The 23,519-nt window shown below is 40.2% G+C and overlaps 1 protein-coding gene across 1 annotated transcript in view; it reads left to right on the top strand.

The window, feature by feature from the left end:
• The window catches only part of LOC116330300 (glutamate receptor 3-like), a 79,214-nt gene that overhangs the window by 14,482 nt on the left and 41,213 nt on the right, over positions 1–23,519 (top strand). The window contains exons 3-4 of the mRNA XM_031752566.2: positions 2,332–2,571; positions 20,196–20,383. Of these exons, the coding sequence (XP_031608426.1) occupies positions 2,332–2,571; positions 20,196–20,383 (428 nt within the window). The remainder of the gene's footprint in view (positions 1–2,331; positions 2,572–20,195; positions 20,384–23,519) is intronic.

Here is a 23,519-nt window from a genome sequence, read left to right as displayed (position 1 = left end):
GCCAATAGGATCGGATGATTTTCGATGAGCTGAGAGGTGTTTATTTATGGCAGTCTGCTATTTTGCATGAATAACACGAGCTGGATGTTGTGAAAGATGCTGTGAATCTGTAATTTGAGGTGAAGCATGCTGATTTTAAAAGGAATCGATCTTTTCTGACATTTTTTCTGACTTTTTTTTTTTTGCTTAACTGTTTGAGTGCAGCAGCCCCTTGATTATATAACAGGTGCACTGTGGCCATCCAAGACACACACAGGCTGATCTGATGATAAAATGAGAGAGGGAGAGATGACTGAACCGAATCATCAACTATGTGTGGGGGACGGAATGGCTGTCTTAATGGAAAAGTCAAACGAACAGAAGCAAATGATGAAAACATCCAGCACATAACACATGAAATCACAGATCTGTGAAATTATTTTACTCTGACTGCAATCATAAAAACTTAAAATGTGGTCTTTTTTTTTATTTGACCAATAATTTCTAGACTTTAACTCCTAGTTTAGACTATATGTAGTTTTTTAACATTCCCTCAAAATTCACTGACACATAAAAGTAACAATGGTAGAAAAGTACACATGTAAAAAATTTTTTATGAAGCTTTTGACTTTACATGCATTTATATTTGTTTTTGCATTTGCTGCATTTCTTGGTGCATTAAGCAGAGCATAGAGTCTAAGGTCATGAATCTGTATCGTGTCATGCATGCGCATTCTCGTGTGTCCGACAACGCAAACAGGACTTTCTCATGAATAAAACACTACTGAAGGACAAAAACGCCACGTTTTCCATCAGTGATTCGTGAGTCATGATGATTTAATGCATGAATTAATGCAATGTGCATCCTGAATCCTGACGAGTGGAATAGGCCACCAGCTGTTTCTTTGCAATAAATTATGCTTCATTTCAGAAGAAGCACAAATTACTTTTTATTTATACAATTTGCTAATGAGATTTGCTATTATTTATATTTTGTTATGATTTCGGGAGCCTGTGCCGTGCATGTGTGTAATCAAAGTTTCATTCAATAAATCAAATGCTTCCCGTCGGTCGAAAACATGCACTTCAGCTCTAAACGTGCTCCACTTCCTCATCTAAACCAATCAGATTGTGCGTGCCCACATATAACCATCTTACGTGACCTCTGTTGCAGAGGTTGTTGCTATATATGGTTGTTGGCCTTATCCACAGGCATATTTTAGATGGGAACTGCACCTCAAGATATGCATGATGTATTTAAGCATTTGACAGTGAAATCTGACTAGTGGAAGTCTGCTGTGGGGCAGAGCAAGCTGCCCAGTAAGAACAGATAGGGTGCTCACTGGGAGGGAGGCCTTAAAGAGACAGACAGAGGCTGAATGCAATGGTTGACAGGGAAATGTGCACAGCTGGTTTCCTTTAGATGTCTTGTTTTTGATGCAAATAACTGAACAATATGTATGTGACTTGATTTTCTATTTAAATAATAACCTCTTTCTTCCTTCATTTTGTACAGAAACTCTAAATGAAACAAGGAATTTATACTTTATTGATAATACTCTATTCTGTAACTGTAATGCTAAAATCCAATCATTTCTAGCCTCATTTAATATTTATTAGCGTTCTGAGTGGCTTCACTGAGCAGCGTTGTGACCTGTGCGGAGCAGAGGGTCAGAAATATCAGAGCAGGTCTGCTGCACTGACCAACATTTCCTTCAGTCATTACTAATATTAAGACGGGTGTCATGCCTCTGATTTAATCCTCCTTGGTGGCACTGAACCAGTTTATTATGCACAAATAAAATGAAATACTTAACACCTTGTAAGACTCGGTGTCTGTTTAGTGTTTGTGGCCGCGGCTCATTTCCATAGGCCCACAGATGGCAACAGATAGGCCTTGTTGTAAATCTTTTATACAGCGGCAGCACAGCCCAGCGCTCGAACATTTGGATGCTCATGTGTCAGGATATTTGTCCATTAAGAGCTGTGGCCAGTGCACTGACTTCCCCATTATTTCTAGTTGATTACCCAAGCAGTTGCATTTACAGCAAGGATAAGTGAAGGGCATCGGGCAGCAGAGCATTGCCATAGGGAGCAGGCATCCCGCGTGAGGCCCATTTATTCAGATAGCCGCTGCTTCACTCGCAAGATTAATAGCATAAAGAATTCCCTCTCATCTCAACCTTACATTGAATTTTTTAATTTTTTTTTTATTTCTGCACAGGGACTCAGCAGCTTTAACTTTCAGTATGTCACAGCGATTATTGACATCTCTCCTGAAATTAGGAGGAACTTGGCATAAATCTTTGTTTTGGTCCATGACCTGAACCTGTTCTTTGTCCTTTGCACTAGTCTGCTCCCAGTTCTCCCGAGGAGTTTACGCCATCTTCGGCTTCTACGACAGGAAGTCTATGAACACGCTGACCTCCTTCTGCGGGGCACTGCACACCTCCTTCATTACTCCCAGCTTTCCCATCGACGCCGACGTGCAGTTTGTCATCCAGATGAGGCCCAGTTTGCGAGGAGCTGTTCTCAGCCTGCTGGACCATTACAAGTGGGAGAAGTTCGTCTACCTTTACGACACTGACAGAGGTGAGAGCGGTTTTAGCTGGGAAAGCGTGCTTGCGTACACCTTTGCAAATGCCATAAGCTTCAGCAACGTTTAGGAGTAGAACGTCTCACTGCAGGAGAAAGTGGATTAAGTTATTGCCATCCCTGCTCAGGCAAACACGTTATTATACAGGCTATAAGATTTGTCTTTAATATGTAAATCCCTTATCCCCAATCCTCATTCTAAGTGGTTTGATACATTTTAATCTTTGTCAGTAATGATCCCAAATTGCTTCAGTGTGCGGCTGAATCCTGCTCACAGAGGCGCTCAATAGTTTCTTGCTTCCGAGAAATGAGTCATTCACAGGTGCTGCTGAATCTGCTGCAGTACTATGACTGCAGCCGCCCGAGTCTCTAATCCTAGGCACTCGCTGATTATCATTTAGCTCTAATTGGATTATTTAAAGACGGAGCACAACATCCTCCAACTTCTGCATGTGTTTTATGCCCTCTCGCTCCCCTCATGTGGGCCAACTATTTGCAGACTTGGGTCCCCCGAGAGGTAGCATGCAGTCACAATCTGTCTGTACAAACTGGACCACAAACTGATCGCAGACTTGCTGTCACAGTAAAGCTACAGAGCACAGTGTCAAGCCAAATGTGTTTTCAAATCGTCCGTTGCAAATAAATTAGAAGATGCAAGAGATGCCGTTTTCTGGCTTCAGTGTCTGCTCTTAAATGTGCCAAACTGTTCAAGAGCTGTGCATCCAAGTATTTTTAAACTGACACAGAGAATTTCTAGGACAGGAGTGCACTCCTTTTTCGCTTCCCCCTGCCTCACGTTTATATATTTCCAGCTCAGGTGTCTGATCCACCGCTCTGTGATGAATCTGATCGCAGAAGCTGATGATTGGACAACCAATCATCAGCTTCTGTGACGATTGTGGATGAGAAAAAAATGATTAATGAGTTTGTAACCTCTCCATGGCAAAATTAACCTTCTCAGAAGTGCGTCCCGATGTGGCCCTTAGAGCTCCGCTTGACTTTGTTGGCCTCTTTCACCTGCTGTGCCGAGGCTGATGGGCCACCATCTGTAATACTTTGCTCATTTCCACAGCGCCACACAGTGTAAACACTCCAGTTTAGGATGGATTTCCACATGCTGCACAGCTTGTGTTTGTTGAGAGACTAGTTAGCCATCCTATTTTGGCTCGAGGTCCCATCCTGCTCTTCCCATCAAGGCTCTGGAGCAATATAGCCACCACTCATCCAAATGTCACTTTAATCTTCATTATAAGAAGAGGGCCTCTATTTAGGGCCCTAAGAGGGATTGGCAGGGGGCACTCAAGAGATGCTTGTGTGAATAGCTTTGGATGGTTTGTGGGGGAATATGACAGTAATATGCTGCAGAGGCATTTTACAGTGATATGTGTTATGTCTGTCCCTTAACAAGACACAGCGTTTTAAAGCAAAGGCATCTTAGGGTCAGCTATAAATGGGGAATGTCTTTTAAATTAGATTTTCCCTACAGGTCAGATCAAGCACTTTATTTAATCACTTTAAGCATAATTATGAAGTAAATACAAGACATTTTTTCACACAGTTTCTCCCCACCTGGAATTTTTGGTACTTATTGGACAACCACCATAAATTATGGTGAACATAAGAGTTGTATGGACAAATGTAAGACAGTTGGACGTAAGTTGGCAACTATTTTTTTTCTAAGAGATCATGTTTTCTGCCTTTTTGGTTCTTTAAAAAGTGACTGTAGTACTCACCAGCCTCAAATGAATTAAATTTATGTTTCTGGACCCACATGCAGAAATAATATAGCAACATGATGCACCTGAAGGTAGTAGGGTCCACCTTAAAACAGATCAAGCATATCTTGCACACATAGAGCTTTATGTCCTTTATGTCCTTGTGAAACTTTATCATGACTGTTGCAGTGGTTGTAGAGTGGCTTGGATAAGGCTAGTAGCAGACTCTAGGGTAAAGTCCTTGTACTGGCAGGATTTATATGGGGCACACCTTAACAGCCTCAAGTCAACTTACAAATTGGAGCCATTAAAACAGTGCAGGGATGTTCTATAACATCTCAAAATTGTTGCTCCTGTCTATGGTAAGTGAGTATTAATATTATTAATGAATGGTGTAGCCCTGCCCTGTGTATACTTGTCTGACTGTTTAAACTTTTCATAATAAAAAAAGTCAGGTATTTTTTGAAAAGAAGTGTATTTTGGGTAAAATTATTAGACTTATATTCTATACACGAGACTGAATTTTAGATTTTGTTGTGTTCCTTTGGTAATGTGCTCTTTTTGTGTGATTTTTAATTTAAAAAAAAAAAACAGAAACAAACTTTTTTATTGACAACTTTGCTCAACACGGGCTCTTGTATTGTGACTGCCCCACATCCACTAGGCTTGACACAGAAGCGAGAAAACGAATGCTCTACCAAACCGTAAAGAAGAGTTTCCAAGGTTTCTCTTTACCAAAGGCTGTGAGTCACTTATTGAAGGGACAAAGGGATGGGAGCAGTTTATTCAGTGTGAGTGAGCTGGTGATAGGCAGTGAAACTGAGATGGCGAGGCTAACTTTGGAGACCTTTGGAGGACAACCCTGCTAACTGTAATGTTCAATCTTGTCTCCATAAACTGCTTGTGTACTATTATAATGAGTTCTTCTATGTTTGGTGAATTATGGTTTGGTTGCTAAAGTTGTATTTTATTAAACTTCATGTCAGATTGATAAAGCTTCGACACCTAGTGCAGCCTCTGCGCTAGCAAGAAACTGTAGCTATTTTTAGCTTGACGCTATTGTTAAAATGATGAGCTGAGCAGAGAAAATTCAAGGTTTTCTCACCTGTCAAGAATTGAGTCACTCGTCACGTCTGCATGACTAGTTTCCTGTTGGGACAACTTTGATCAGGCTAAAATAAGAATGCACAAACATTTATCAGTAGCATAAAAACGCACGGTTGCAGATCTTATTTTAGGTAATCAACATTCAAAATTAAGACTACAAAAATAGTTTTCAATTCAAAGTGGAGATTTGGAAATCTTAAGATACAAACATGTTAAATAACCTTATTGTGAAACTGGCTGTAGATCCAAGGTGGTGCTGCTTTTGGTTCTTAGTCAGTCAATGTTCTTTATTTCTAACACAAAGTGACATCAGAACTATTTTTGTGTGTCTGCTATGCAAAAATACTTCAACAGCTGACCTCCATCATGGTCGCATAATCTCAGATTAGTAACAGGACCAAGCCTCTAGTCATGAAGACACCTTTTGCCTGCAGTCAGGGTTGGGAGGTACATATGTGGTGTGCAGCTGTTAGCCATTGCTACAGCTTTTCCTTCTAATGCTTTCTGCAATATAATATGTATTGACATAATGTTATTATGTTGGTGATTTAAGTGATTTAAAGACTGCTTAAAGTTAAGTAACCCCACCACCACCAGAAAAAAACCCAAATAAGACAAATCCTTTAGATTAACCTAATAGTTTTTTTTTTTTCAAAAAATAATTTAAGCATTTCATACCAAAACTAGTCTTTCTTGATCAACTTTATTCTCTAATGCAAAAAGAGCATACATTTGTTAAAAGTAGATCAAGCCGGATTTGTTGTTTTTTTTATCATTGCAGCCCGAGGGCATAACTTCTCATCAAAGCTGTATCTGTATGATGGGATTTTAAATGTAACAGAAAATAAAAATGCCCAGAGAAACCACTCACTGTAGCCATGCATAAACTATTAAAATTTCTAATTTTGAAAGCTATTAATATCAAATAGGTTTAGCTTCACTTTCATGTTGGAGATGCCTTCCTCTGACAGCAGTGCTGTGCTGATCTAAACTATTTTAACTGACATATGCACAATAAGTCTAAACCATGAGTGGCGTCTGTCTTTATTTATTTATTTATTTTTTACTGGCATCTCATACTGTTTCATGCAACCCACGTCTCCTTCGATGAAGTGATTTCTTCATAAACAGAACTGATACAAAAGGAGAAGTGCAGCAAGCCTCACGGCACCAGGAGGAGCACAACAAAGCGGAAAACAGACTACACACTTTTATGCACACGAGTCATTGCGTACAAGTTTATTTGCTACAGTGCAGCATCACCTATTTATCCTGGATGCACTGGCTCTGAATTGTCCTCATTAAATAGACTAATGGCTGCTGGCAAGCAGAGAGCTTTTGAACTGATGAACATCTGGATGTTACCAACTGGCCACAGAGAGAAGCTCCTCACCAGGTTTTCTCATGTTTGGCTTATTTACAATAAATTGCATATTTATCATAAAGCGCAATATGTCTTTCATGCCAGTTAAAAAGACTTGCTGGGTGATGTTTGTCAAAGTTATTACACTTCACAAAATTTGCATAATGTGCTGATGAGCCAAAAATGTATTACTACAAAAAAAAAAACCCAGCTATAAAATGTGTTTCTAATAGCTGATTTTAAGTCAGAGGAATCTTTGTTTTGCTGTCTAAATGCCTTAAGCAGCAGTTTTTGTAATGGTCCCAACTGTTTAGCTCTAAGAAGACATTAGATTTTACTAATGTCAGCAGAGATACAGTTCAACTTTGACTGTTAAATATAAGATATCAAAATATTTTAAAAACCACATAAACAATACAAATACATAAAAACATATCCAAAGGCCATAATGGATCCCAGAAAGGCTTTCAGAAATAAAGATGGCGATGGGTTATCAATCTGTAAAAGGCTGCACTGATAAATAGTTTAATAACTTAAAAATAACTTTATATCCCAGAGTACGCAATGCCATTGAATTATTCAGAGACTCTTTATATGCAAAGGAGAAGGCCAGAAATTAGGAAAGCCTGCATTAAAAAACAGACTCTGTAGCGGTGACGGTAAACACAGTTCTTCACTGCATCTAAAAATGTAAGGTAAGAGTCTTCTTCTCATTGGAAAAAGAAAAAATCCATAAGCAACAATTAGAAAGGCTTCCGCTCTCTCTGGGCCTGAGGTCATTTAATTGACTGAAGCAAAGTATAAAACTTTTCTTTTTGACCAACCAAAATTTGAAATTCTTTTTGGAACTCATGAGCACACGAGGTAATAGAGAAATCACACTGTCCAGCTATTAGTGCCAGTCCTAAAGCCAGGCTCTGTGATGGGGTGCATTAGTGCACATGGAATGGATAAATTGCACATCCGCGAAGGCACCTAATCCATTTCAGTTAGATACAGAGTGTAGCTGATCTACTGTATTTCCATTTTTATGTATTATGCAGCCTCTGATATTGTTTTGGAATCACTGATCCTGAAACACACATAACCAAATAAGGTACCTCAGAACTGTAATTAAGTACAGTGCTTCAGTAAAGGTACCTGTATGAGATCTGACTGTGCAATCTAATGCTCATTGTTGACTATCATTCTCTTGATTCATGAACTCTACATAATGCAAACTGGATCTTAATTTCTTTATGTGGCCATCAAAATGAAGAAGTAGCATCTAACAACATTAACCGCGGCTCTTCTTGCGTTCTCCTGCCGCTGTGACAAATGTAGACGGCGGGGACAATTTGCCTTCGATGTGTAATCACACTGCCCTGCTGCTGAATGTCTGCTTGGTTTCTTCTCTGCAAGGAAACATCTGATTAATTGCACACTGCTAAAGAGCTTCACTCAGCAGCCAGGCACACAGGCTCATTAACAAAGAATGGGAGAGCGGGAGAGGATGGCGCCACGCAGCTGTTCCACTCTGTGAACACCTTACTGCAGCTTCACTTTGAGATGGACACATATCAATAGGTGTAGACCCCCCTCCCGCATCTGTGAGTAACCACAGTTTTGCTGCCAGACACTAATATTGGGACTGAAGCAGAGATTCATCAGTCAAGCTCTTCTACTTCAAGAGAGCTTCTTTCCTCCCCCGTTCAAGGACTCTATTAGGCCTCGTAGTGAATGTGAAAGTGAGGCACACATGTGGCAGAATAACGTGCTCTTCTGTGAGAGCTGAAAAACAAAGAGATGCAGATGAAAAAGGCTAACACTGTGAGAATCTCCTTGGTCAGATAGGATCTCTGAAATCATAATAGCAATTCATAACATTAATATAACGGATTGTTTAAACTTGAACAGCACCTTTTCCCTTTTGTTTCGCAGCATGCTCATTTATGTGACTTTGCAGAGTGAGTGTCGAATAAGCTTTAGATTGCATGGACTCAATTTCCTTTAGATTTACAGCTAAGGCCGGTATTTATCTGGAAAGGCAGTTTGGATGCTGCATGTGTGTGTGTGTACTGGGCGGTGACCTCATTGGTAAAAACCTCAAAGGGTGTTGTGCATTCACTGGGAAGACACAGCTGAGGCGTTGGCTGTGTCTGAGTGTTTCTGCCTGAACCGAACCTCCTCTGTTTTCAAGCACTCAATCCACTCTGCCAGACGCCCAAAATGGCACCAATTGATCCTTGCACATCCACGCATGCAGAGGCAGTGCAGCTTGAAAACAACACCAATGGAAATGAAAGCTGCAGACTTTCTGCTCAGCACTGCAGTGTCGACTCTTTTATACCCACAAAAACTGAAGTACGTGAATTATTAATTCGGTGTATTAAACATTTTGGGGAGTTCGCCTGTTTAGGAGGAAAATGTATAAAATGTGTTGCTTTCATTTCTCACCACCGGTGAGTTTGGGGTTTTAGACACTGCGTTATGCAGTGGACATTGTTGCTTTCAAATATAAAGAGATCGCTTTTGCACAGACGGCCTGACAGACTTGCAGTACTCAGACTGTAGCTAACTACTGTAGCTACAGTAACCCTGAGAAAGTCATTACGTAACTGGAAGCCGTTGCATCACTTTAAATCTTTGTTCTTTGCTCGAAAAATGGAGTTGCACTGCTCATTACAAATCACCCTCTGTGAGCATCACTGACAAACCACTCTGCCACGTCTGCCAGGATGTGTCGACAAAGCCGTGACTGTATCAGTCTAGCGGGTACAAACTGCTAAATTGGCAAGGATGGATAATTGTAAGAGACATTAGGAAAGGGTTTTTGTTTTACATCCATAGATATATATTTCAGGTACTTGCAGGTAGTGAAAGCAGTGAATTTTCTAGTGTAAGAAGAAAGATTTCTATACTTTGTGATGCTAATGCAGGAGCTGTCCAAGGTCCTGCTGATGCAAGACCTTGGACAGCTCCTTATCCCCTCTGTAATAAAAGCTGAACTGTGTCATGTTAGCTTCATCCATTCTTCCGGGTGTCCATCTTTTTATATTTTATACTATTCCAGCAATAAACATGCGAGCAAATTAGAATATCAGCTATCTACAGATGCCTTCACACAAGCCAGACAAATAAACTAGATTTTTCAGCAGACGTTCTCGTTATATTAGGAAAAACATGAATTATAACGACTCTATTTGTTGTATATAGTATGTGGGAAATCTTATAACACATAAAGTATCATATGCCCCTGAAGGTTCTTACCTATCTAATACCTACATCAGATTTATGATGTCATCGTTTTTCTTAGCTACCACCTTTAAATGGCCTAAAATGGCCTGTTTGTACCATTTATGGACCTGTACCACCTTATAAAAGCGTCCTGTTATTTTAATTTCACAACAGATCACAGGTCCATGTTCCCATCGATCTTAAATGAGCATGCACCCAGAGAAGGCGCCGGTGTTTCTAGATGCTGTTTACGCTTGTTTATGAGTTCTAACTTGCTTTTGTTGATGCTGACTTGAGTTTCTGAAGCAAAATAATGACTTCCACTACAGAATTGTGACATTCAGTACAGTGTTTTCTGACTTTGCCCCGACCATATAGATGTTTCTTGGAGTTCTCTGAATATTGTAATGATATTATCATATTATGAAATCCCAGAATTCTTTGTAGTTTTACTATGAGGGTGATTTTTTTTCTCAGCTGATCACCACAAGACTTTTTAAAAAGCGGTGAAACCTTAAATTCATCTTATAGGCTTTGCCTCCATGAGATGCATTTTTATAGTATCCAGTCATGTTACTAATTTGTTGCCACTTAACCTAATTAGTTGTGGGATATTGCCCCAAAACAGAAAGATTGGAGAAAGATTGTGTTTGTACTGTTATTTTGTCACAGGGTTGTGCATTTTGTTGTTACAAAGACTGTTTTTTTGAGGGGTAATAACACAAATAGATAAGGTTGGGGTTCAGTAACCCGTGATGAACATGCTTCTAACAGCGGTCTACTGCTTCGTGATGTCAGAGTGTGCACTTGCATAACAGGGTGCTGTGAACAACAGTGAAATTTGTCAGGAAATAAAAGTCTAGCACTGCACTGCACAAACACCATACATGTAACAAAACTGCCTTTGCTAACTCTGCTCTCACGCGTTTGTTTTATAAACCCTTGAAATTTTGTTAGTATGCAGCCTGAAGCTCGATCAGTCATATTTACCATATCTGTTACTGATAGCAATACATAATAAGTGCTTACTTCTACTTTTCTGCCTCTTGAACCAGAGAGAAATCAGTACCTTAAAGAGCAGGTGTGATTCCACTTATCCTGCTTTCGTTGTCTGTTCACTCCTGCCAGCTCAGGGAGGAAACAGGGTGAGCAGTTCAGAAGCATATTTGGGCAAAAATACAGATTTTCTTCCCTCCGCAATTCAACATTGTTATCTCAGCTGCTCACAGATGAAGGAATAGCCTGATCTTCAAATGAGTGGGAAAGAAATAAAAGTGTATGGAGCTGTAGCATGAGAGAAGGAACAGAGGAGTCAGCAAAGCCTTTGTGCTTCTCCCGTGTCAGAGGGACAAGCGCTGTCAGAAATGCTGTCAGATGCACCGAACGCTTTTGACTTCATCGAATTTGGAGCCTCCTCCCATCTTTTTCTGTCACATCCAATTTGTCACATGTAATCTGCTCTAACCTTACCACCTTACACGGACAAATAAGAAACCAGGTGACTAATAGAGAGCCCCTCTGCTTTATCAGGCAGCTGCTCTGCTTATTCCTCGATTCTTGTCTCTGTGTCGCTCAAATGCCTTTCGTCTATTTCAGGACCCTTGCTTTCAGGATAACGCAAGGCCATTACAACAGTAGTCTTTTTGCATTATGAAAGAGATTGATGTGATGTGCGTTTCCATGTTTGCCCAAGAGAAAACGCCATTTTTATTTTGCCTAAGAGAGAAAAAGACAAGGCTGTTAGTGCAGCTCTCGCTAATGGGCCATCCATTTCTTTGTGTGCGGTTTAAATATCTGCACTTTGTGTTTGTGTTAGTTTTCTCACTCTCTCTGTCTTTTATATTACATTTTTAGTGCTTTAGAACCTGAATCATCTTTAAGCGCAACAAAAATTTGTGAATTATTCAATGACGTGTGAATTCAACTTACATAAAAGATGAAAGCAAACAGGAGGAGAAATGCTCGTCGTTCTGTTAGCAACTTTGCAGCTGTCATTAGATAAGAAATAATCTGTTTGATTAGGTCTGATCAGGGATTTGGCAGGAGTGGGCGGTGTGGGGGCGCAGGGCTCTTTGCAGTTCAGCTAATTTGGAAGAGGGAGCTGTTATCTATGTTGGACTGCAGTTAGAGTAGGCGTTGTTAGGCTAATTGTGCTCAAAAGTGTCCTTTTACTGTCATTTGGCAGCTTTAATCCTTTTTATTTCACTGGCTCTGTGAGCACTGCCCACTGAAAGCAGTCTTCTTTGTAGAGCCACATATAAGCTTTGAGATTTTTAGAGATTTCTCAGAAGTGGGTTCAGTGGCTTTGTCTGAGTTCCTCCTTGGTGTCGCGCTCAGCTTTGGGCCTCCCGTGACAACGGCGCGGTTCAGATGACTGCAAGAGAATTTTAAAGAGGTCACCTTCCTCGGGGAGGGGGAGGGACGACTGAGTCACAGTTGAGACTGCACACCACGCTCAGCCATCATGTGAGCCGCTGCCCGAGACAGACAAGAAGAATACATGGCCAGGTGTCAGGAGAGCCTCAGTCAGGCTCGTTTTAGCGGCTGTGTCTCACAGAGGAAGTAACACATTTGGTAAATGTGCTAATCTGGAAAAATACTTGCCTTAACTACAGAGAGATTTAAAGTGAACCAGTGATTGTACTTGACTATCCTGCTTTATTTTTTTCAGGGCTACATCCTGATGGTGCTGTGTTTGCTGTTAAGCTCATATATTCAGGTTTAACTCACATACAGGCCAACTTTACTTTGTGCTGCCTGCTTAAACAGCTCCCCTCACCTTCAGGCATTTCTTTCACTGCATTTATCGACAAACTTCAAAGTGAAATGTCTTTAACTTTTTTGTGTTTGTAGACTTGAGCATAAATATCAGTACTGTACTCATGGCATGGTGTCCTGACAGCATATAGCGGCGCTGCTTTGCACATCGACAGCTCACGTTTCATGTTATTGGATCATTGTTTTGCTGCTCTGCTTAAGTTACGTGCTCTTTATAAACTGGTACTAATGTCAACATGTAGCAGGTCAGGCTCATCTCTACAGGAGAACTTTTGTCATCTGACGTCTGTTAAAGCTGATTTCAGCTGGGAGCTGATGAAAGAGCCAGATGTCCATTTGAAAACTGTAAGGAAAAGAGTTCTCTTTGAATGTTACAGTGGGATTGTCAGGTTTATCCTCTTAAACAGCTACCTGCTAGCTACTACACAAAGCTGTGCAATAATTCTCTGTGGGCTTCCCACTAGTAACCCATGTGAGTTTAAAGTAACATTAATTGGCAATGATTTTACAAAAGAATGACACTAACACTAATCACAGTGATTGTCTAATTGCATTTTTTGGAGTCTTGTTTACATCAACCTGATAACTCAGGGCATTTATCCATGTAGGTATGGTCAAGACAGCCTGCTAAAATCCAAACTGAGCAAGGTGATTTAGGTGACTTTGAACACTGCATGATTAGTTAGAGTATTTCTGAAACTGCTGATCTACTGGGATTTTCCCACACAACCATCTTTAGCGTCTGAAAAAGGGAAAATATCCACTGAACAACTCTGAATGCACCACATTGATCCTGGGCTATAGGAGCTGAGGACCACACCACAGAGTGCCACTCCTCTCAGTTAAAAAGAGAAAGCTAACGGTATGGATCAGACATAGAAAATTGGAAAAACATTGTCGGTTTTTCTGTGTCTCTATATCTTCTGCAACATTGAGATGGTATTGTCAGAATTTAGTGTAAACAACATGAAAGGATGGCTCCATCCTGCCTTGTATCTGTGGTTTTTTGGAATAGTTTGGACAACTTAGCACCAGCCGAGCATCATTTAATCACCACAGCCTCCCTGAGTGTCATTGGCGACCATGTCCTTTCTTTCATGACCACAGTGCACTCATCTTCTGATGGCTGCTTCTAGCAGGATAACACCACTGGGGCCACAGGAGAGATATTTAACTAACTAAGGCTGTTTTGGTGAAAGTGTTTTTGTGGAAGGATTTTTTTTTTTTTGCTCTATAAATAGGCTCGTGGCAGTATGCTCCCGATGTTGAATATGTATTATTCTTCAGGTCAGGGCTGAATAATTGACTCTGTAAAATGCCCTTGATGGTCGTCCTTCCTGCTGACTGTTTTAAAATGTACCATCTGTTTACAAAGTCAACCAAAACTCTGTCATTTGTGCGCCGCCTGATAAATCACACCAGTGTTAATACTCACCAAGAGACTTAGGTGTCCTTTGTTGCTCAGATTGCTGGAGTGCACCGAATGTCACATCATTGAATTCCTTCGGTTCGGGACTTCCTTTTTATTTATACATATCTTTAATTGTTAAGTATACTCAATAGCTTAAACATCAAGCGGCTCATAAAATGTTTAAACCCCAAGTATCCAGCTTAGTTTTAGTGTGAGAAAATAAAACTCTCAAGGGAATCGTTTGTAAATCCCCCAAATCCTTTTTCTTGAGCAGCTACTAACACGTTTCAAAATGTCATGCATATCCCAGCTTATGGCGTTCAGTGCTGTGGGAGGAGAGCTGACACTCAGCTTCTGCCTTTTCATTTCCCTTCTGCCAGCGGTGATATAATGTGCTAGATTTTAGTTTTGATATATATGTGAGCTGATAAAAAAAATCCAGATAAAGGCAGCAGCAGTGTTGGGCTCAGACTGAGGTCAGCTCAGCAGTTTCTTATCAGTCATCAGAGTCTTTACAATGCATCGAGACACGACGCCTCTTTTGAATTCCTTAACCTCGCCCGGTGTCAGACATGTGAACACACGTCGCAGTGGCCTCTTTAGAAGCCAGAGTGGCTAACGTGATGGCACCCAGCGAGAGCCACTTGTCTTTAAAGGCCATACCTGGTCTGAGTGCTGTCTGCTGTGCACTTCACTGTGAAGGTCACCAGCAGGGGAAGGGAGGGCGAGGGCGAACGTGTCAGCCGAGTCGCTGTGCTCTGAATATTTCGGAGGCCTGTTGGGAACACGAGTTTACATGTTCCCAACAGGAAGTTGAAGAACCTGTGGTAGATCCAGATAAGGACCACTAGTTATTGTTGTTGGAAATGCAACCAACAATACTTCTGATTAAATTATACGTTGCAAGTAAGTGCAGCCTTACAAAGGTGGTGTCAAATCTGTATTCTGGATTATTTGCTAAAGATAAATCTATAAACGGCGCTAGTGAACCCAAAAATTCAATTCTCCACCTTACAAACCTTTTGAAACCTCTCTACCTCTCTTTAGTAAGAAAATATTCTTGTACCTTTACGATTTTGGAGATTTAATGGCATGTTAATTGCTGCAATATGTCATTATTTATTCACAGTTACTCTTCATTCATCGCTCACCACATTTCCTTTGTACTCGGACACAGGCATAAATCTCTGTAGACAGATCGCTGCATGTAAATATAAAATCTATATGCAAATGATTGCCACTTGTGGTTGTGTTTGAGCAGTTCTGATTGACAAACGGCCCACATGGAGAACATCACTGTCATCATCAAACAATGTCAATCATAAACAGTGACCAGCACCTGGTTCCACAGTAAGCCCCAGAATATTGCCTATTGTCTCAGATGCTAAGTCAGCTAACTCTGATGCCTTTTAGTGCTTAAAAAACAATACACTGGTATATTTCTTCAGCTGTGAAAACATAATATACTGTATATTTGTAGCTGAGGTATGTTTTATCTATAAACTGATAGGTTTTCTCTCTCTCGTGCCCTAACACCCATCTTTTGAAATCACTCTTGATAAACGGTCATTATTATCACAGAGGAAGATATTTCAAAAGCTTGCACATTTCAGTGAAACTCAAAAGGATTTTAGCAGTGAGAACGGCTCAGCTGTTACTCCTGAAAAAAAGAACTATGGTGGGACTCCCTGTCATTTGTTAATTTGAGCTGCTGTACAAGAAAACAAGTTTTTAGCAACCCCTACAGTGTCTGCATACAGAGTAGCTGAGATTTGTCTGCATCTGGAGTTTTTGCAGTTTTCAAAGAGACATCCTGTTGAGATTGCAGTGTGCAGAAAAAAAGTTTTTTTCTTCTTGGATCATAATCACCTCACAGACTAATTTGGAAGCTATAGTTTGACTTTAAAGAATCATATTTGCATCTTAATCTTTTAAACTCAGATTAAGGTGTGGACTGAGAAACGTTCCTTCACTGGATAAACAATAAATGTGAAAACAGACTTCTAGTACCGACGTCACACATTCATCTTTCTGGGCTGTGAAGGTCAAATTTAAGTAGCTTCAAGCAAATGATATTTCTCCGTGGTGCTGGCTTTAAAAAGGTGTAATGGCAAAAACAAGTGAATTATTCAAGAATCTTTAATATTAAAAGTCCATGTTTAACATTCAAAGAACCTTCATGGTAAACATCCCTGTACCTCTACAAATGAACATGTAGCCCATCCAAAATTACCTAAAGTGTTAAAGAGCGCTGACATGTTTAAACATACACACAGAAGGTGATATAACAGTTCGAGTATCCCTGATGTTGAATGCGCTGTGGTTTGTGCTGCAGGGAGGCTGCGTGTCCCTTGATGTGGATACAGAGTGAAAACCAGTTTTCATTTAGCTTTTGTAATTCCTGCTTCCTGCAGAGAAGCTGTGAAGCTCACTTGTATTTACATAAACACATTTCACACCGGCTTATTCAGCTCCCGTAATAATATCTATTATTTCATAGCATCAACAGTTTCATCCCTTCTGTGAAAGAAAAGGGCATGTGATGCATTTAGTCCAGTCAGCTGAAGTGTTCCTGCTCTGACTTAAACAGCACTTTTTTTCCTGCCCATTAGTTGTGACTCAGTAGTAAGCTTCTGCCATAATGCATTTTTGATGTGTCCTGTGTACCGTTCTTTAAAGAAAGAAGAGATGCAAATCTCCAATGTGTTGTGCATATGTATCTCTTTAGTGCTGTTATGTCTTAGGAGCTCGTCCTTTTTTTGGTTTCTTTACTTTATTCATAATCTTTCAGGTTGGGCTTTTCAAAGGTCACCTGTCTTCCTACCTACAGCAAAAGATGTATAAGATATTTTAAATATACTCAGTGAGATTTTTGAGTGATTTAGAAAGAATATTTCAACTTTAAATTATATAAATATCTAAACAAAGTCAGTTTGTGTTCTGCTGTTACAGAGATGAACCGTCACTGGATAGCTAGTGTGTAGGCAAGGGCCAAGGTTCTGTTACAGGAAGCTTTCCGGTTTCCATTTGTAGTTCATGTGTTGACAAGTCATGTTTGAGCAGGCTTCGGTTACATGCAGGGAAACTGTTCATGTGAAGAGCAAAACAGGGGCATCGTTTGTGGAAATGCAGTTTTAAAACCATCACCTGATCATTTTTGAATAATTACATTATTAGAGTGTAGAGTGGAGTCACGTTAACAGCTAAAATATGCTTACATCCACCCATAAGGTCTTCAAGATCAACTTTAATGGTCAAAAATTGGTCAAAAATTGACAAAAAACGTGTCAACATATAGAAAGTACACTATAAAGTTTTAAAATATTTCACATTTGACCTCTGATCTTCCTTTCAAGGTCAGTAGATTAATTTGAAGGTTAAAGTGATAATAATGTGATTATACTTACACTTATTATACTGTGTTTCTTACTGCTGTTGTTTGTATTGACAACATATAGGCATATAGGGAATGATATATAGGGATTATATATATATCATGTTACTTTGGATTTGTGACCTCTTCATCAAGGTCAAATAAGGTCAAACTTTCCTTAAATATATTTTATCTATAAAACTGTGCTTGTAATTCAGCTACCTTTGTTTGCATTGCCAACATTTAGGAAATGAATCATGTATGGGGATTCCAAATGCCATGTGTCATTTGATCCCACACCTCCCTTTCTTTCAAGTGGACTCCAAAATGTGTCATTTTTACTGCACTACAAACTTCCTAAAGTACACTTAAAAGAACAAAGAAAAACAAAATGAATAGATCCAGTAGATTTATCTTAAAAGTAAATACTGCCCAAAGAGTGAGCTGCTCTGGCGGAGGTTTGCGCTGTTGGAGTGCTTCTCGTTTAAATATGTATCTGTATTTTGTAAACAGTGACTGATGAATGGCAGATGAAACAGGAAGTCTTGGCCTGGACTCGGCTGCACTGGAAGCTCTGAAAAATCAGCTGCTGCAACCGTCCTGCAAATGTGTTGTTGGGCTCTCAGATTGCTTGGCAACAAATTGATCAGTTCAAAAAGGCAGCATGCAGCAATGACTCACTTTATTTAACCTCGCCTCAATCATCCAAACAAGCCTGTTTAAAACGATCTTGCATCAGTGTAACCCAAATAAGCTTGTATTACCTACACTTTCTTTCAATCTCCTTAATTATTAATCCAGATTTACTAATGCCACACCATAGCTTAGCAGTAGGAATCTTATAAACAAGGTGTACTGTTTCACTACAGTGTTTCAGGTTTAAGATTTTTACCCTCTGCTCACAAAAACTTTAAAAAAAAACATGGTGTTTCTGAAGCTAACACACAGCTGTATGCTCTATTTCCATGTCACTCACTCACTGATGTTTTTTTCAGCTGATTTAGAAACTCCCTTTGCACCCTGTCGTGACTGCTGACCACCAGTCCTTAATCTCCTTAGTAAACCACCACACTCCATTATAACAATGTGGCTTTCTTTTATATACAGTCTATGCTTTTAATGTGCCACCGCTCAGCCAACTTACTCTTAGCTCAGCGTCTTTCTTTCATGTGCCTCAGCCACTGATTCATCCCGAGGTGCAGTAAGCTCTGCAAAGTAAATACACTGAGTCGCACCAATTGTGCTTTCTGGATCCTTTAGGACAGGGGTGTCAAACTCAAATACACAGTGGGCCAAAATTCAAAACTGGAACAAGGTCGCGGGCTAACATTAATATTTATTGAAAAAAAATTCTTCCTCCAGATTTAAGAATGAATCTCTTCTTATGGACTCAAACAAGTTTTGCTGAAAAACTGAATATGGAACAAGCAAAGCTTAATACTAAACAATATATATATTAGCTGTATAATAGCAGTAGGCCAGCTCTAATAATAATTTGGTATGGCTTCGCGGGCCAAATGTAATTAGGCTGCGGGCCAAATTTGGCCCACGGGCCAGAGTTTGACACCTATGCTTTAGGACGTCTATTTCACTGCATCTGCTAAGGTACATGTTTCATATCTTATTGTTGCGACCCCTGATTTTTGAAAAAGAAATATTAAAATATAAAACTTTTGCATTGCAGCTTTCATGGGTGAATTTTAATACACAGAAACACAGACATTTCTCTTCCATATCGTTTTTCCTTTCTGCAACTTTAAATTCCTCAGTCTACCAGGGAAGAGATAGCAATGATGACCTCCCGTGACAAACTGCTAAGGCAGCGTGGGACAGCTCAGTCATTTCCCAGTTAATGGTTAATTATGCTCTATAATGCATCTATCTTTGTTATAAGAACTGCAGCTTTAAGCTAATCGGTTGTGGGGATTCTTTGTGGAGCCTCTTGAATCTGCTTTGTCTGTCAAATATGTCTTTTACGATCCTTTTAAACATTTGGCAGCCGTTCCTGATATTAATTCTGAAGAGACTCATTAATCTTGTACCTGCACGTTCCGGAAAGGCCTAATTACAAGAGCGTGTCTGTTTAATTTATATGCAGTGTAAAGAAAGAGCTCCCAAGCATCTCTAATTTCAGCTCAAATTTTAGCTTTTCTTACCACCTTTACGCGAAATGTGTTGAACGTTTGTCAGAATTTAGACTGGCAAAAAAAAAAAAAAATGCAAATCAAACAAAGAACAAAAAACCCCCCCTGCAACAGATCTTCTTCTAGCCATCCACTCGAGCAGCTGTTCATATTTCAGTATCAGGAGACTGTTTGACTGCTGCCCCAGTACAGCTCAGTTTTTACTCTGAAGCGCGCCTCTTTGTTTACTTGCTTCACGCTTTTTTTCTCTCACGTTTATTTTCCTCCCTGCAAGCGGTGCCTACAAGATGATTGGTACTGTTTAAACATGTTAACAATGCATTATCAGTTAATAGTTTACATTCTTTATGACAATAAACTGGTTACAAACCATTGCTGGAAGCCACAATATCCTTGTTTTTGTTTTTTTCAGCACAGAGGGAGTTTGGGATTCTGAGCACGTTTTCCTTCTTGTGTGCTCTGAAATCCAAAAAGACAGTTGTGTGATGGAGCTCTCTCCCCTCTGTTCCTCCAGGGTTTGCAATCCTCCAAGCCATCATGGAGTCTGCTGTAGCCAATAACTGGCAGGTGACAGCTCGCTCGGTGGGGAACATTGTGGACCCCACAGAGTACAGGCGCATCATCGAGGAGATGGACCGCCGGCAGGAGAAACGCTTCCTCATCGACTGTGAGGTGGACAGGATCAACTTGATACTGGAGCAGGTATTCAGTTTGCAAAGTGCCAATTCAGCCTTGCTTAAAAAAATAAACAAATCTCTTTTCCTCGAATATCAGGAAGTAAATCTAAGATTGCCTCAGAAATATACTCTTCCTCCAGCCTCATGACTCGGCTTGTTCCATTGTTTCTAAAGGAGGAAACATGCTATTTCCCACTTTTTGCTGCAAGCGCCACTTCTTGCTACACTGCCAGTAAAACACGCCATTCTCCTAGCTTGGTCCGCTCCCCACTTTTCATTCCTTTTTCATTATTACCCTAAACACTTGACATGTGTGAAGATTGCCTCAGATCTTGACACTCTCATTTAGAACTGATTTTAAAATAGGCAAGGCGGTACATTAAATTAAGGCTTGTTATTTGTTGTTTTGTGTGTGTGTCTGTGCACACACGTGTGTGTGTGTGTATGCACGTTGTTTGAGGTCACTTGGGCTTAATTCACGTGGAGGAATTAAACAGTTCTCTCATCCTTGTTTCCTAGGTGATCATCGGCTACAGTTTTCCCACACGAATCTTGATTCAGGTTCAGTGTTTGCTAATGTGTGCTGCTCTCTGTGACTGCACCATAGAGAATATTTCATTGTCAGAAACGTATTAAATGAGGGTTAACTGAGAATTTTCCTATCTACTCAGAAGATCATTAGTGTTCATTTGGGGGATTAGTTTGGTGCACATGTGAGTACATTAGATTTTGCAAATGAATTTTTAAGTGTACGCCTTCTTGAGGTACGTGAAGCTAAATAGTAGAGTATTGCTGATGTTATCTCCACAGGCTCAGAATGAAGGTAATGCTAACACTGAGTAGCTGTCGACTGCACTGCACACTTATTACTTTTAAAGCTTTTTCCTTTCAAGTGAGACACTGTAGTCTGTTTATGAGGTGTGCCAAAATTAGACGAGTTGCAAATGAGTTTGCCCCATAGACTGTAGCTACAGTAGTGTTGGGCATTAATTTGCACTATTGTTTTGAAGATTTTCTTTCCTCACCAAGTGCTTGGTCATAGCGAGTTGTCTCATTGTTAGGGTTTTCGCTGTATTAGTGTAGGGTCTTTACCTTACACTATAATGTGCTTTGAGGTGACTGCTGTTGTAATTTGGAGTTATATAAACAAAACTGTCTGTCTCTCTGTGTTAGCCCTGCAACAGACTGGCGACCTTCCAGGGTACATCCCACCTCTCGCCCTATGATAGCTGGGATAGAATCAGCCAATCATATGGCAGTAACTTATTTAGGCATGTAAACATGTTTAAGATGACCCGTTGTAGTTCAAACCTGGCATTAGAATGGTGAAGAAAGGGGACTCTGAATGTGGCTTGATTATTGGGACAAAACAGGCTTTCAGAAACTGTTTATTTACTGGATGAAAATGGATTTGGAAAACAGAAGATTGGAAAAATGTAAATGTATTGGAAAAATGGATGCATCCTTCCTTGTGTGGTGTAAATGCAGATAATTTCTTAACAGACTTTGATCATCATTTTGGCCTCTATCATAGCTGATTAAATAATGTCCATCCTTTTATGACTTGAACTTGAAGAGTCCACCACACTCAAAGGGGCTCCACACTCCAGATCTCCAGACGGACTGTTTACTGCAGGAAAACAGGCTTGGAAAGATTCAGGCATACGGAGCACATGTGTTCATGTCCCATCATTTACCTGCATACAGTTTCTTTTGACCATGAAGCAGATTTTTCGCTAATCATGCAGTCATCGAGTAGTTTTGATTGTCTAAACTTAAACTCTCACTAAATGTAAGAATCTGATCATGTGAGTCTGTATTTGAACCGTCACATGGCTCATTTTTGTGTTTACTGGCAAACGCTGCTGTTTTAGACACAAGGATTAACAGTGACCAATCTGACAGCAGAAAGTTGTTGGTTTTTTTTCCAGACGCTGCACACAGCTGCACAGCAGAGTTAACAAAGGCCATTAAGCCCACATGTAGTCTGCGTGTGTGTGTGTGTGCGTGCTGTGTGCATTTGAACCATTAATCCTGGGCACATCTTAGCCTTCTGTTCTTCGCTGAGATATTTGTGTATAAAGGCTTCTGCCCTCTACATAATGATCCTCATTATTGCAGGCCTTATGAGTTTTACTCTGACCTTCACTGCAGATCTGTCTTCATTTCCTCTGATGCGGGGGATTATTTTTAGTGACAGTGCCGAACATTTTCATTAATCAAGAGAAGTTTGCTTTTCCCTGCCCTTCAAATTTAGATCCAGGGTTTCTTCAAGTGTTCTCAAATTGCTTCCGTATTAGATTCAACTTATCCAGTCATACAACGGTGGTCACTCTGTGTCAGATCTGACCGATCCAATCATAACCTCTCTTCTGCGGTGGCTTAATGTGAATCGTTGCCTTGTCGGCAGCATCTGTCAGACAAGTATCTCTCCAGATGCATAAGAGTGGCAAGGCAGGCCCGTGTCTCTTGAGAATGATTCCTTATACGAGCTATGACATCAACACTTGCTTTAATGTAATATCAGCTCCCAGTGTAAGTAGGACACACTGTCCCATAACAGCAACAACAATGAGCCTACTATAAATAGCCTACCCTCCTAGCCTGAGGGAAGATCTTTCACAAAGGCAGGAGTGAGCAAACACAACTGCGATCACTCATGCATCAGGAAACAATCGTTGTGGACATGATTTAGTTTTTAATCTGTGAGGCAGTAATCAGAAGAATTATTATTGAAATCTTTTGATGCCTTCTGTCAGGATATTATAAAACTCATCATTAATACATTTTATTTGCAAACATCTGCTGTTCGGTAGATGCTGTAGTCAAGGAGGCAGTTTCAGTTCTTCTAGGCTTTATTTGTTGATAAATGTGCTGTGGGAGTTTTGGTCTTCTGCTGGCTCTCTCACCACCTGTAAAAGTATCAGTTTGCTCATCTCTTCAGTAAAGTAAAGACGGAGCGATAAACACCTCTAAGGCTTCTCATCAATAATAGAAGCACAGTGGATTTCTTATCGCTCTAAGAGAGGACCCATCACCTCCAGCCTCCTCCTGCACAGCTGACAGACAGAGGAAGAGTCAGAGGGAGAGATAAAAAGACTGGAAAGGCAGAGAGCTTGTGGGAATTGAGCCATGTATTGTGACTCTCCCTGTCTGGTGCT

The sequence above is a fragment of the Oreochromis aureus genome, linkage group 10, assembly GCF_013358895.1.
Source record: "Oreochromis aureus strain Israel breed Guangdong linkage group 10, ZZ_aureus, whole genome shotgun sequence".
In the NCBI taxonomy this organism is placed as follows: Eukaryota; Metazoa; Chordata; class Actinopteri; order Cichliformes; family Cichlidae; genus Oreochromis; species Oreochromis aureus.
The sequence above is the reverse complement of the archived record's forward strand: the minus strand, read 5'-3'. Positions and strand labels throughout refer to the sequence as shown.